Below are 16,733 nucleotides of genomic sequence, written 5' to 3' on the forward strand. Positions count from 1 at the left end.
TATCCTTATAGGAGGAGGGTTTGGGGGCTCCTCCCAACGTGGATAGCATCGTTCAACTTGATTCGTTGTGGAGTCTGATTTAGAGTTTTTGCCCTTACAGGAGGGGGGTCCGGGGGCTCCCCCCGGCACGGGTCCCGGGTGTCGTGGTCAAAAAATGCACAGGGTGTCGTGGTGAGAAAGACATATGTTTGTTCCAAGCAAGGTTGGAAGAAATCAATGGAAAATCCAACAGGGAGCATGCCAGAATCAAGATGTGGATGTCAAGCGAGAATGGTATTGTGCAACTCAAATAACACAAAATAATAAGGGTCTGGTTTTTAGTTAAAATGGAGAATGAAATGACAATAGAAATTGCTTAAAATTTACAGAAATAAACTAGACTCAATAACGAAGACACCATTTTTTACGGATTTGGAATATGACCTCCGGTTAGGGAGATATGACCCTGACAAGTTGGTCCTAATTTGGGTAACGATTTACAGCGATTTGCTTACTGAATAACACTATAAATCGCTATAGCGATTTGCGGAAGACACTACAAATCGCTATAGTGAGATTCAAAAACACTATAAATCGCTATAGCGATTTGCGGAAGACACTACAAATTGCTATAGTGAGATTCAAAAACACTATAAATCGCTATAGCGATTTGCGGAAGATACTACAAATCGCTATAGTGAGATTCAAAAACACTATAAATCGCTATAGCGATTTGCGGAAGACACTACAAATCGCTATAGTGAGATCCAAAAACACTATAAATCGCTATAACGATTTGCGGAATATACTACAAATCGCTGTTGAAAAGCCGGATAACACTATAAATCGTTGTGGGGCTCGTTGGAGACCCGAAAATACTACAAATCGCTGTAGGAAAGCCCGATAACACTACAAATCACTGTTGGAAGGCCCAAAAAAAAATTGGTCTGGAGGGCGCTGCCTCCCGAACCTCCGCCAGGGGCGGCCCCCTCGGGATCCGCGTTGGGAGGGGGGAGCCCTCGGACCCCCTCCTATAAGGGCAAAAACTCTAAATCAGGCTCCACAACGAATCAAGTTGAACGATGCTACCCACGCTGGGACGAGCCTCCAAACCCTTCTCTTGTAAGGGCAAAAACTCTGAATCAGACTCCACAACTCTTCAAGTTGAACGATGCTACAGTCAGTGTGCAGGTCTGTCGGTGTTTGATGGAGCAATGTGTTAAATATGTATATGTAAATGGATATATTTCATGTACTGTATTGTACCACTGTACTGTATTGTACCACTTGTACAACATACTGTACTGTATTGTACCACTGTACTGTATTGTACCACTTGTACAGCATATAAATATCAATGGAAAGGGGAGAAGATCCTATTGCCGCCCAACATTTTTTTTCTCTCTTCCCTCTTACCTCTCTCTCTATCTCTTGCTACGATAGTAAGGTGACTCCCACATCTGATTTCTCACATGGTATCAGAGCCAAGGGCGTGGTAATCACGATCATCTGGAAGGCCCCTAAGGACCTTGACGTGCGTTTTTGGGCGTTCTCAAGGAAAGTGTTTTTTCCATCTTTTCTCGACGTCGTTTCTTCATTTCCTCATATCGTGCATCTTTTCCTTCTTACATATTCTGTTATCCCCAATTTTATCAACCCTAATTTCTGTTTTCCCCAAATTTGGGAACCCTCATTTCTCAAAAGTGCCTCTTTTCTCAAACTTCTTGTGATTTCTTATCTATTTCTTGCAATATAGTTGATAAATCGTACATTCTGCACGATTAACTGAAAAATCGTGATTTCCAAAACTCAAAAATTTCTGTCCGTACGGTTCTGTCCGTACAACCTACGAATTTCTGTCGTGCTGTTTGATTCATCCTTGATCTTCTTCCTTATGGATTCTAAAATCAGCCCCGGATTTCTTTCTCAACTTGTTTCTCACAAATTAACTCATGATAACTACTTACTTTGGAAACGCCAAATTCTGCCGTTTATCCGAAGTCATGGTCTTTCCGGGCATCTGGATGGGGGATCACCCGCCCCACCTATGACTATTACGCAAGAGGTAACTGGTAATGATGGGAAGGTGAGTTGCATTGCTATTCCAAATCCTGCGTATGATGTTTGGTTTCAGAAGGACCAATCTGTGGTTGCCTATTTGACTGCCACGTTATCTGATCGTATATTACAAACTATCTCTGACCATTTTACTGCTGCAGAACTATGGAGACATCTTGCTCACTCTTATTCACAGGTTTCTGAATCACGTGCACTTCAACTGAAATGGCAGTTCCAATCTATGCGAAAGGGAACTAAGACCATTACTGAATATCTAGGGGATATCAAAATTATCATTGATCAGTTGGCCGCTATTGGATATCCTGTTTCTGACAGAGATGTTGTTCAGCAGGTATTGGGAAGCCTTGGGCCCCAATATCGTATGTTTTGCACTGCATTACAGGTTGCCTCTACACTTCCATGCTTTGAGGATTTACAGGCCAAACTCCTACAGTATGAAGTTAGTTTGACTCAAGATCATCTTATTGATGATCCTCATCCTGTCATGTTTACATCTGGGTCTACCTCATTTCGTCCACCTGCTGCTCATATGGGCCGTGGAGGACTCCTTCCTACTCCTACTGCTCCACCTGCCACTAGAGGTACCCGTGTCCCTACTTGCTTCCATTGCAACAAGCGTGGCCATGTGAAAGCAGATTGTTGGCACAACCCACAGAATCGCAACAAGGCAGGGAGGCCAGGACCAAGAGCTGGACAGATGAATGTTAGACAGTTTCAGGGGCAGCCGCAGGGAAATTTTCGAGCACATCAGGGTACTGATCAGGGACAGAGTGCAGGGTTGCCACATGATGTGCAACAAATTCTGATGACTGCATTTAACAACATAAATTTGCGTCAGAATGATGATGGAGTTTGGTATATTGATTATGGAGCAGCCGCACATGTTACTTCTGATGCAGGTAAACTTTCCAACATGGTTCCTTATATTGGCACTGGCACTATTGTCACGGGAGATGGTTCCCACCACCCTATTTCTCATACTGGAAATGCATCTCTCTCTTTGTCACAATCTACACTACCATTGAAAAATGTCTTACTCACTCCTGCCATTGAGAAAAACATTTTATCTGTTTCTAAATTGGTTGATGAAACAAATTCATCCATGGAATTTACTCCGTCTTCTGTTTGTCTTAAGGACCTTCGAAACAAGAAGACCCTCGCTAAGGGTGAACGACGCAGAAACATGTACGTCTTCGAAGCAGCCCCCGGGACTTTGAAGACGTCATCTACCGTGACTCCATCTTTTCCTGCTTATTTGAGTCAGTCTTCTTCTGTTATGCAATGTAATAAGCCAGTTTCTTGGCATCGTCGGTTAGGTCATTGTAGTCAAGGGTTCCTTGACAAATTGTCTTCTCAGGGTTTTATTCCCAAAGTCAAATTAGATCATAAGTGTCCTAGTTGTAATGTCTGCAAGAGTCATGTACTTCCCTTTCAAAGTATCAATAAAAGAGCTTCCAAGCCATTTGAAATTATTCACTCTGATGTTTGGGGCCCAACTCCTGTTTCATCTCTATCTGGCTCTCGTTATTATGTGTTATTTCTTGACTCTTTCACTCGTTACACTTGGATTTACTTTATGAAATCTAAATCTGAAGTGTTCAAACTTTTCAAACAATTCCATGCTCTTGTTCAGAACCTTTTCAATTCAAATATCACTTATTTCCAGTGTGATGGTGGTGGAGAATACATATCCCATGATTTTAGTGAATATTTAAAGGACCATGGCATCACACGTAACTCCTCTTGTCCTTACACTCCACAACAGAATGGAGTAGCAGAACGTAAGCATCGGCATATTGTTGAAACCGCGTTAAGTATGATGCACAATATTGATATTTCTTTCTCTCTTTGGACTGAGGCCTTTCACACTGCAGTGCATATCATTAACAGGTTGCCTATGGAATTATTAGGAGATCAGTCTCCTTATTATTTGCTTCACGGTTCTCACCCTTCTTATGATGATTTGCATGCTTTCGGATGCATTTGTTATGCCCATGTGGATCATTCTTTACGTAACAAGTTTCAGGACAGAGCAGTTCAATGCAGATTTCTGGGATATGCCGATGGGTATAAAGGATATAGATGTTATGATCCTATTTTGGGTAAGATTAAGGTGTCTAGAAATGTTGTTTTTGATGATGACCATTTCAGCACTTGTGATACTTCTCAGGTATATGAGCAAACTACTTATGATCCATGGCTTTGTGATACTTTGCTATATGACTCTATCAGAGATCCTGTTGTTGATGAACCAATTCAGTTTGAAGCAGACAACTCCATCATCCAGGATGCACCTTCACGGTTTTCAGGTTTGGTTTATGCCCGTCGAGGAGCCCCTCCAACTCCATCTCACGAGGCTCCCCCTCTTCGACGATCCACACGTGAAAGACATCCTATCCATCGTTGGGTTAGTTACAACAATTTTTCTCTTGACTTTCAGTTGTTTCTAACCAATGTGGCCAATGAGAAAGAGCTGTCTACTTTCCATCAGGCAGCCCATTCTCGAGCTTGGGTTGAAGCTATGAACGAAAAAATGGCAGCACTTCATGAATGTCATACATGGGATATTGTTCCTCGACCTGTTGATAGAAATGTTGTTGGTTCCAAATGGGTTTACAAGATCAAGCGTAAACAAGATGGTAGCATTGAAAGATATAAAGCTCGCCTTATTGCACGCGGATTCACACAACAATATGGGCAAGATTATGAGGAAACTTTTAGCCCTGTTGTCAAAATTGGCACCATTCGTGTGATCCTCACTTTGGCACTTCAGCATGGTTGGTCTCTTAGCCAGTTGGATGTCAAGAATGCGTTCCTACATGGGGACTTGAAGGAAGAGGTGTATATGGAGCAACCTCCTGGATATAGTGAACATGATGCGGCTACATGGGTTTGTAAATTGAGAAGGTCTCTTTATGGTTTAAAACAGGCATCTCGGTCTTGGTTTGAGAGTTTCTCCATGGAAATTCAGCAGCATGGCTTTTCTAAGAGTATACTTGATCATTCTTTATTTATGTATAAGAATGATCATGTTACTACTTGGGTTCTTATATATGTTGATGACATCATTATCACTGGGAGTGATGATGCACATATTGCCTTGGTCAAGTCTTTACTCATGGCTAAATTTAAGATGAAGGACTTAGGCCCATTGCGATACTTCTTGGGAGTTGAAGTCGATAGGCAAGATGATCGACTCACTCTAAGTCAACACAAGTATACTCTTGACATTCTTCACACCACTGGTATGATTAATTGTAAACCTCTCAGCACCCCATTTGTCTTAAATCATAAGTTTAGTGCAAAAGAAGGCCAATTATATCATGATTCCACTTTATATCGCCGCATTGTTGGTATGTTGCAATATCTTACATTTACAAGACCTGACATTGCTTATGCTGTAAATCAAGCATCTCAGTTTATGCATGCTCCCACTGATTGTCATATGGAATGTATTAAGCGTATTCTCAGATATCTGAAAGGGACTATTGGAGATGGATTGCTCTATCACAAAGATGAAAGCTTCACTACAGGACACCGTTTACTTACATATTGTGATGCAGATTAGGGTGGGGACCCTGATGAGCGTAGGTCGGTTTCAGGATATTGTGTTTTCATTGGCCCAAATATTGTCACTTGGAGTAGTAAGAAACAAAAGGCCATTGCTAAATCCAGCACTGAGGCAGAGTACAGGGCAATGGCAGCAGGGACAGCTGATGTCACTTGGGTACGGCATCTTCTTCAAGAGTTGAATGAACCCATCTCTTCCTCTCTGCTTTTATGTGATAATCAAAGTGCCATTAATATTTCTTTGAACCCTATTCATCATTGTCGCACGAAGCACATTGAGATTGATCAGCATTTTGTTAGACAAAAGATTGAAACAGAAGAAATTGAGGCTTCGTATGTCAGATCAGAAGACCAAGTGGCAGACATCTTCACCAAAGGATTGGTTAGTCATCAATTTTGGTTACTTAAGGGCAAGTTGAGCATGATTGAAGATCATCCTCAACTTGAGGGAGGCTGTTAAATATGTATATGTAAATGGATATATTTCATGTACTGTATTGTACCACTGTACTGTATTGTACCACTTGTATAGCATATAAATATCAATGGAAAGGGGAGAAGATCCTATTGCCGCCCAACATTTTTTTTCTCTCTTCCCTCTTACCTCTCTCTCTATCTCTTGCTACGATAGTAAGGTGACTCCCACATCTGATTTCTCACACAATGTAGGATCGTCTGTGATGTGCACAAAAGTAGAGAGAGAAGGGAGAGAGAGTGAGAGGGTTGATGTTCATGGCCTTCTCCAGGGAGAACTCTTTGCCTCCCTTGATTTCTTCTCTCTCTAGAGAGAGAGGGTTTTACAGTGTTTTACGGAGAAAGAAGAAGAAGACTTTGAAGAGTCAACATCATCCTCGACTTTCTGGATGGAGGACATGTTTGTCCTTTTTTTGAACGGAGAAAGAAGAAGAAGACTTTGAAAAGTCAACATCATCCTCGACTTTCTGGATGGAGGACATGTTTGTCCTTTTTTTGAACGGAGAAAGAAGAAGAAGACTTTGAAGAGTCAACATCATCCTCGACTTTCTGGATGGAGGACATGTTTGTCCTTTTTTTGAACGAAGAAAAAAGAAGAAGACTTTGAAGAGTCAACATCATCCTCGACTTTCTGGATGGAGGACATGTTTGTCCTTTTTTTGAACTATTTGTTTTTTCTTTTTTGAATGAAGGGCATTTTTGTCATTTTCTCAAACCATCACTTTATGATAAGAATTGCAAGAAAGGGTACTTAAGTCTTTGCAACAACACCAGAGTCTGATGCAAAGTTATGTCAACATACACGGGAATACGAGCCCCATGTGCTTGTATACGTGGTGCTCATTCAAAGCCCCGAACACAGACGTGGGATTCAGTGAATCATCCGGGGGGAACATACACCACCCTCTCATTGATTTCTGCAATTTGGAGGGGCCATGACTATGTTTGTAAGCCTTCTCGGGGCCAGTTGAGAGGAATTATAGTTTTCTGAAAGATTTCTTTAAAGGCATTTGTGAAGCATATGGGACAATTTTTTCTTGTTGTAGAGTTCACAGAGGTTCTACATGTCCTTTGACTTGTGTTTGGGTGTACACCCTACTACGGGTGCAAGGAAACAAGAGTTTTGGGTGGAGCCTGAGGGTGCATTTGCTTGTCACGAAATGGGGGTGCCGCGTGCGGAATGGATTTTTCTCTTCTATCGTGAAAACAGAAATCAAACCATCCACGGGAACGCTATCCGCGAAAAAGGAGGAGAGGGTGGTGTATGTTCACCTCCGATGATTCACTGAATCCCATGTTCGTGTTCGGGGGTCCCAAATAGCACCGCGTATATAAGCACATGGGGCTCGTATTCCCGTGTATGTTGACATCACTCAGCATTGGAGTTTGGTTCAGTTGCAAAGACTTAAGTACCCTTTCTTGCTATTCTTGTCATAAAACGACGGTTTGAGAAAATGACAAAAATGTCCTTCATTCAAAAAAGGAAAACAAACTATTCAAAAAAAGGACAAACATGTCCTTCATCCAGAAAGTCGAGGATGATGTTGACTCTTCAAAGTCTACACAGTGAAACGAACCTTAGCTGACGATCCGATGGTGAGTCGGCGATCCGATGGTCATCCGGCGAAACGAACCTGAGCCATCAAAAATGTTTGTTTGAACTTTTCATCGTCATCTTCTTCTTCTTCCTTCTCCGTAAAACACTGTAAAACCCTCTCTCTCTCTCTCTCTAGAGAAGAAATCAAGGGAGGCAAAGAGTTCCCCCTAGAGAAGGTCATGAACATAAACCCTCTCACTCCCTTCTCTTTTTACTTCTGTGCACATCGAGCAGACGATCCTACATGGCTCCATCAAACACCGGCTAACCTGCACACTGACTGTAACATCGTTCAACTTGATTCGTTGTGGAGCCTGATTTAGAGTTTTTGCCCTTACAGGAGGGGGGTCCGGGGGCTCCCCCCGGCACGGGTCCCGCTGCGCGGTCAGCGAGGGGGGCCGCCCCTGGCGGGGGGGCAGCGCCCCCTGGACCAATTTTTTTATTTTCTTTCCCTCTTTTAACTATCGAAAAAGAGCAATAAAGCAATTTATAGTGTTATCTGGCCTTTCAACAGCGATTTGTAGTATTGTCGGGCCTTCCTACAACGATTTGTAGTGTTTTGGGGTCTCCAACAAGCCCCACAGCGATTTATAGTGTTATCTGGTGTTCCAACAGCGATTTATAGTGTCTTCCGCAAATCACTATAACGATTTGTAGTGTTTTTGGGTCTCCATCGAGCCCCACAGCGATTTATAGTATTGTTGGATCTCACTATAGCGATTTGTAGTGTCTTCCGCAAATCATTATAGCGATTTGTAGTGTTATTCAGTAAGCAAATCGCTGTAAATCGGTACTCGAATTATGACAAACTTGTCAGGGCCATATCTCCCTAACCAGAGGTCATATTCCAAATCCGTAAAAAGCAGTGTCTTTGTTATTGTGTCTAGTTTATTCCTGTAAATTTTCAGCGATTTCTATTATCATTTCATTCCCCATTTTAACTAAAAAACAGACCCTTATTGTGCAACTCAAATAACACAAAATAATAAGAGAAATATGTTTGTTCCAAGCAAAGTTGGAAGAAATCAATGGGAAATCCAACAAGGAGCATGCCAGAAACAAGGGACCCGTGCCGGGGGGGGGGGGGGAGCCCTCAGACCCCCCTCCTGTAAGGGGAAAAACTCTAAATCAGGCTCCACAATGAATCAAGTTGAACGATGCTACCCACGCTGGGAGGAACCCCCAAACCCCCTTCCTGTAAGGGCAAAAACTATGAATCAGGCTCCACAACGAATCAAGTTGAACGATGTTGTACATGCTGGGAGGAGCCCCCAAACCCTCCTATAAGGGCAAAAACTCTGAATCAAGCTCCACAACTCATCAAGTTGAATAATGCTACCCACGCTGGGAGGAGCCCTCAAACCCCCCTTCTGTAAGGGTAAAAACTCTGAATTAGGCTCTACAACTCTTCAAGTTGAAGGATGCTACCCACGCTGGGAGGAGCCCCCAGACCCCTTTCCTGTAAGGGTAAAAACTCTGAATCAGGATCCACAACTCATTTAGTTGAATGATGCTACCCACGCTGGGATGAACCCCCAAACCCTCCTCCTGTAAGGGTAAAAACTCTGAATCAGGCTCCACAACAGTCAATGTGCAGGTCAGTCGGTGCTTGATGGAGCAATGCAAGATCCTCTGCTGGATGTGCACAGAAGCAGAAAGAGAAGGGAGAGAGAGAGAGAGAGGGTTGATGTTCATGACCTCCTCCAGGAGAGATTTCTTTCTCGGATAATCCTGCAGTGCAGAGACTGGGTCTTAAATAATCATCTTTGGGGCACTTAAGTCTTTACAATCACTCCTTTTCTAGAATCGTTATCTTTTTTGGCATCAATGTAGAAGAGGGTACTTAAGTCTTTGCAATCGTATCAAACTCCAATGCTAATTAATGCTGACAAACATGGGGATACGAGACACACAGGCTTAAATACGTGGTGCTTTTTGGGACCCCCGAGCATGAGATGCCCTATTCGGGGGGGGGGGGGGGACATATAACCTGCTTCGAAAAAGGTGGGTTCAGCGTGCACTTTGGCACACCTATCAAAGCAAATTGGTGGTCCTATGTTTCTTTCAACATTTTGGGGCCTGCGGAAACGCACACCCTTCAAAGCATTTTGGCGAAAAAAGAGTTTCCCGTGACAAAAAGAGTTTTTCGTGACAAGCAAACGCTGGAAGCAGATCAGGTCGTCGTGCTGAACATGAGCCTTTTGCTCATGCTAAAATCATGGCCGACCGTTGTAAGCTTTGGATGAATGTCATGTCGCACCTTGTTTTTTCGTTAACGGCATCAAGTTTTGCTTTTTGAATGTAAAATAAAAAATTAAAAGGACTCCGAAAAAACGGGACTCCTTTCGTGGTCCCTATCTTGTTCTCGTCTCTCTCTCTCCGTCTTCCTCTTCCCCCCGGACAGGACAGCCCAAAGTGCCACACTCGTCTCTGGCGACGCTGAAGTCGTCAATGTTATCAGCGTATCACATAGTATCGACAGAAATTCGATACGCTGCAAACCTATTTTTAATAAATGAAAACAATACACATAATATTATTTTATTTTATTTATTTTTGGGCCGATACAGAACGATATACAGATGAATCAGTGGCCAATACCGATACTGACAACATTGAGGCGGGTGGCTGATTTCTTTCTCCAAGCCTCTTAGCAATCAAGAATCACTATTATTTGGTGACTTGTTGCACATGATAGCACAGTACAAGCATGTAGTTAGCGATGGTGATTCCGTTAGTATTAGCTCATGGACCTACTACGGTAGGTCTGATTTGCTGTTTGGGTCGGATAGAGGTTTCACCGGGTCAACAAAACCCAGATATTGATCTGACCTGATTGAGACATCTCCGATATGAACCAGGCCCAGAGAGAGTGCGAGCCCAAAGGCGGATCATGATCTGGTTGCATCCGACCTGGATCGGGTCTTGCCGGTTGACATCCCAAGGTGACTAGGTCCATGCAACCAACCCAAGCGTGGACAGTCGTTACGGATCCAACATAGTACGACGACTCCGACCCGTTTAGAACAACCCATCCGGATCCAGTATGCGACTTTTATGATTTTTGGTTGTTTCCGGCCACATTCGGATCCGACTTTTCTATGTATTTATCTGATCCGGATCCGATCCGTTTGCATCCCTGCGTAAGTGAGGAAGTCAAGATTTCAGTTCTTCAAACGTTTTCTGGAGGGGGAGGGGAGAGGCAGACTTCACCCACCATTTCCCCCAAATGTGATCCAAATCCTTGAACAAATTCTTGGAATTTTCTACAAAATCCTATAAGCAATGCCATCGCTTGAATCCCAATCTGATTCAGGAGTATCGACAATGGCGTCCGAGGGCACCCTTCTCCCTCTCGCCACCCATGCTCAGCAGCCCTACGTCACCGAGCTCCTCTCCTTCACCCTCGATCGCCTCCACAAGGTAATAATCACATAAAACCCTATAATTCGGCTTCGGTTTCTTTGGCGGTTGCCAGATCTGAAATCCTGCTCCCCTCTCTTCCCCCTTGTAGGAACCAGAGCTTCTCCGCGTCGATGCAGAGCAAATCCGGCGCCAGATGCAGGAGGTCGCCGTCAACAATTACAGGGCATTCATTTCGGCCGTCGATGCCCTGAAGTTGGTCCACGAAAAAGTGATCTTGGTCGACAAGCATCTCGAATTATTGGTACACTGAGCAGATCTCTTTTCTCGCTTTCAATTACATTGCTTTCGGTCCTGTGGTGCTTCGTTACCCATTTCAGATTCGAGGGAATTTTATCGATTGCGTTCTTTTGTTATGGTTGTAGATTGGTTCTTGAGATTGTTATTGGGCTGTGGATTGACTTCAATCAATTTAAAGGTGCCCAACGAAAGAACAAAGAGTGTTTTTTTTCTTTTCTCTGAAATTCAATATGCTCGTTATACTAAACTTGCATAAGTTTCGATTCACAGGTCTGATATTCAATTGATTCTAGATATGCTGGAGTGTTTAGCTTTGTGAGTTGTTAGTTGGATATGTACAAGTAGGTAGCAAAAAATAGATTGATGGAAAGAACAATGGTGGACAAAGCTTGTCAAATGAACGGTGTTATATATGTATGCACTACCATCTCACTGTCTTCAGATGTAGTTGATGATAATAAAGAATTTCTCTCTCAATGTGTGCGCGTGTATGTGTCCTCTGACGGTTGCATTTTCATGCTTTCATGGCCGTGGAAAGAACTTTTGTTTTATTCTAGATTTTATGAGTACAAAATGTTTTTGATGGATTGAGATGTTATTTTGTGTATAAATTCCTTGTCTTTATGGTCCTGTTGTGATGTTTGATTTCCTAAATTTGCGTAGATAGAAGAGATTTCAAAGCTCACAGCCGGCTGCACGGAGTTTATTGACTCTGCTCAACAAATTTTGGAGAAAAGGAAGTTGAATCGTACATTACTTGCAAATCATAGTGCATTACTTGATCTGCTTGAAATTCCTCAGCTTATGGACACGTATGTAATGGATTTATTTGCATGTTGCATTTATCTTCTCTGCATGTGCGTGATATATGCTGAAATAGTTCCTCAAAGTGGTCTTTTGAGTTCTTTTTCTGCCTAAAATCACATGCATCCGTGCACCCTTGTGCCCGTGCATGCACAGGTACACACACATATGTACGTATGTATGTATATATTGGTTCATCCTAACACCTTACAGTGTGGTTGGGGAATGAAAAGTTTAGTTTTCAATAGTACATGTGGTTTTTGTTTAATCTGAATATGAGAATGTATTCATTATTGTTTGTTTATGCTTTGGATCCAACTATTTCAATGAAAAAACCTGATTTTTTATTGAAAAGTTTAAATGCAATATGTATCGTTGATTTTTAAATCATTTATAAACATCTATAAACATAAAAATTCTCTAATTTAATGCATGGTTTCCACTAAATAAACCATTGATATAACATGTTTACAGTCCTTTTTTTCACATTTGTAAGATCTAATTTATGAAACATGTAATAAACATTGAAACCTAAAACTGTCCATTCTTAGCACAGACTGAAAGTTATTAGGAGGACCAGTTACTGACACACATATACATACACACATACATGCATACACACATATATATACGTATTTATATATGTATATATATGTGTGCACATATGTTTAAATGAACACACATAAGTTTAATTGCATACATGTAAGTATATATGTATGTATGTAGGAATTGTGGATGGTTTTCCGGTATGGTGTGAATCACATGTCAGTAAGTCTCTTTTGCTCATGCATTTTCTAGTCGATTGGTTTGTGCAGATGCATTTAGCATGGTTTATCTAGAAAATGTTTCACATCTAATAATTTGGATGTGAATACTCATTTTTTTGTTGGTTATATTTTGGTGGAACCTGAAGTTGTTGATTCAGAGCATGTTAAGTGATATGGATCCTGTTGCTTCAATCTTGATATATTTGATGTGAAGTTAATCCATTTTATTATCATGACGAGGAATTGAGAGTTTCATTGCTTCCTATATTTCTTCTACTTGTTAGAGTATGATTTCCACTTGTTATGCCTAACTTTGGAGGTGTTCCTAATGAGACAGTTGTAATAGAAGTGCTATACAAATTGCATTCAATCCTGTTCATCACAGTCGGACTAAACATATTGAAATTGATCAACATTTCATCAGACAAAAGATAGCCGACAAAGAGATTGAACCAGTTTATGTGCCTTCAGAAGACCAAGTTGCCGATATGTTTACAAAAGGTCTTACAAGTCACCGCTTCTGGTATCTGAAGAACAAGTTGCACATGGTTCAACCCCATGCACAACTTGAGGGAGGGTATTAGAATGTGGAATATGGTATGGATATGGATCCGATAAAGGATCCATATCCATTCACGAGTTTTGCTTTAGTTGTATTATATTGTAACATGTGTTACTTATAAGGGGCACTTTTGTCCTTGTAAAAGATCATTGTAACCCTATTAAGACTAATGAAGCACTAGTGCAGCAACTAAGAAAGTTTAGGGCTGCCGATTTCTCAAGAAGAGTTCTCTCTCTCTCTCTCACGTGTTTTTTCATGGTATCAGAGCACGTTGTATTTCTGGGCGAAAAAGGACTTTCCTCAGGAACGTGAAAAGCCAAGATCTGCTGCAGCAAAAGCTGAGTTCTCGTTCCTTTCAGAACTCGTGAATCGGTCTTCTTCAGCGACGTGAATTAGTTCACGTGAATCAGGTTCCAACTTCCTATTCCCCTATTCCTTTTCTGTCATCGTCGGTCACATGATTTGTCCCCTTCACCTTTTCCTTTTTCAGCAACAAATAACTATCTATATTGCAGATTTGCAATACATTCAGATTTGTTGTCTGTGGTCCAACTAATCTGAAATAAATTCAGATTTTCACTCGTTTACTGTGTTACACCCTGTTTCACGCACAACAGTTTTTTTTCCCCTTTATAGTTCTTATTACTCGTGACTTCATCTTCTTTTCTTGATTCACACACAGCAACTGCAGGTCACTTCTTCTTCTTCATTCATTCACAGTTTACACAAAAGGTTGAGTTCATCTTCTTTTCCTAATTCACACACAACAACTGTTGTAGCTTTTCTTATTACTCGTGACTTCCATCTTCTTTTCTTGATTCACACACAGCAACCACAGGTCACTTCTTCTTCTTCATTCATTCACAGTTTACACAAAAGGCTGAGTTCATCTTCTTTTCCTAATTCACACACAACAACTGCTGTAGTTTTTCTTATTACTCGTGACTTCATCTTCTTTCCTTGATTCACACACAACAACTGCAGTTCATTTCTTCTGGTACCAATTTCTGTCATTGATCATAAGCTGCATCATTTTATGATAGCAGTCCAGATTGTTTCTGTCATAAGCTGCGTCACTTTATTCTTTGTTTTTCAGCCACATTTCTGTCATAAGCCTACAAATGGATGCTTCAGGCAATTCTGGTCTTTCCTCCAATTTCCTGGGGCAGCTAGTTTCGGAAAAACTGAATACAAATAACTATTTGACTTGGAAAAGGCAGATTACCCCTTTTATTCGCAGTCAAGATCTTTCAGGTCACTTGGATGGCTCCACTCAAATGCCTCCGGAATTTGTCACAACCGAAGCAAAAGGGGATGGAGAAATGTCAAGCACCATTCGCAATCATGTATTTATTGCTTGGATGAAACGTGATCAGGCTCTCGTCGCGTATATCACTTCCACATTGTCGCAAGAAGTTTTGGTTTCTATCCCTGATGATTGCACATCTAAAGTATTGTGGGAAACTTTAGCTCAAACCTACTCTCAGATATCAGAGGCTAAGGTGTTGTTTCTCAAGCGTGAATTTCAGCTTTTAAAGAAGGGAGCAATGACCATTATTGAATTTTTAAATCAAGTCAAAAGCATCACAGATCAATTAGCCATTGTTGGATATCCAGTGTCCGATAAAGAAAAGGTGCAACAAACACTGAATGCCCTGGGATCAGAATATCATGTACTTGTCACCTCTTTATTATGCTTGCCTTCGTTGCCCAGTTTTGAGGAATTACGTGCTAAACTCTTCCAATACGAGATGTCTTTAAAAAGCATATCTGATGCTTCAGCAGGGCAATCATCTACGCATGAGATTCTTGTCACAGGGACGTTTGCTGATCGTGCAAGAGGAGGGCGTGGCAGAGGCAAGGGAAATCCAATCCAGGGTGGACGTGGGATACTACCTACACCAAATTCTAATGCCAATTTTTCAAAGAATGTTCCCACATGCTATCAGTGCAACAAGCGAGGTCATATCAAGGCCAACTGCTGGTTCAACCCACAAAATCAGAATAAAATGCAAAACACCAGAAATGTTGGTATATCAGGAACTGCAGGTACATTTCGAGTCAGTGAAGATGCTAAGGATCTCCTTCTATCTGCTATGACCAACTTGAATCTGAAGCAAAATGATATGGAATATGGTATGTTGACTCTGGGGCAGCAACCCATGTCACTGGTAATGCAGGTAAGTTCTCTACTCTGACTCCCTATTTTAGAAAATCTAATATTGTAACCAGAGATGAGACTCACCACCCTATTTCAAACATAGGCAATGTCGTCATTCCTTTGTCTAAGTCATCTATTCCTTTATCTGATGTTGTTCATGCACGAAATATAAAGAAAAATATTGTATATGTTTCCAAGCTTGTTGATTCTACCAATTCTTCTGTGGAATTTACTCCTACTTCTGTCTTTGTCAAGGATCTTCAAACGAAGGAGATGTTCGCTAAAGGAGAGCGACGTGGAGACATGTATGTCTTTAATGAAGATCCAGCTTCCAGTGTCCTGAAGCCCCAGTCTGATCTCGTCTCCAAAAGTGTCCTAAGTACATCCAAATGTAATAAGTCAGATCTCTGACATTCTCGTCTTGGTCATTGTAGTCAAGTCTTTATTGAAAAGTTAGTGTCTGATGGTCTTCTTTCGGAGTCTGTTTCACCTTCATTGAGGAATAAAATATGTCCTAGTTGTCAGGTCTGCAAAAGTCATATACTTCCTTTTCATCAAATAAATAAAAGAGCTTTTATACCCTTTGAGATAATATGTTCAGATGTTTGGGGCCCAGCTCCTATTCCTTTCTCTTCTGGAAGTAAATATTATGTATCTTTTATTGACAGTTTCTCTCGTTTTACTTGGATATTCTTTATGAAACACAAATCAGAGGTCTTTTCCATTTTTCGTCACTTTCATGCCTATGTTAAAAATCAATTCTCTCAAAATATCCAAATTCTCCAATGTGATGGAGGTGGTGAGTATTCCTCTAAAGAATTTTTAGATTTTCTCCAAGATAATGGGATGCATCGTAGAGTTTCTTGCCCGTACACTCCACAACAAAATGGAATTGTTGAACGTAAACACAGACATATTGTGGAAAGTGCAATGAGTATGATGCATGGGAGTAACTTACCCATTAGTTTTTGGACTGAAGCTTTTCACACTGCCACTCATGTGATAAACCGTCTTCCTATGCCTATTCTTGAAAATCAATCTCCCTATTATGTTCTCTTTGGTGTACATCCCGATTAT

The 16,733-nt window shown here is 41.3% G+C and overlaps 1 protein-coding gene across 1 annotated transcript in view; it reads left to right on the forward strand.

Annotated features, from left to right (window-relative positions):
* Window positions 1–11,026: 11,026 nt before the first annotated feature.
* LOC149811785 (conserved oligomeric Golgi complex subunit 8-like) overlaps window positions 11,027–16,733 on the forward strand; it is a 28,823-nt gene continuing 23,116 nt past the window's right edge. Inside the window, exons 1-3 of the mRNA XM_089992924.1 lie at window positions 11,027–11,122; window positions 11,214–11,366; window positions 12,026–12,174. Of these exons, the coding sequence (XP_089849050.1) occupies window positions 11,027–11,122; window positions 11,214–11,366; window positions 12,026–12,174 (398 nt within the window). The remainder of the gene's footprint in view (window positions 11,123–11,213; window positions 11,367–12,025; window positions 12,175–16,733) is intronic.

The sequence above is a fragment of the Nuphar pumila genome, chromosome 17 (assembly GCF_984573655.1).
Source record: "Nuphar pumila chromosome 17, dmNupPumi1.hap1.1, whole genome shotgun sequence".
In the NCBI taxonomy this organism is placed as follows: Eukaryota; Viridiplantae; Streptophyta; class Magnoliopsida; order Nymphaeales; family Nymphaeaceae; genus Nuphar; species Nuphar pumila.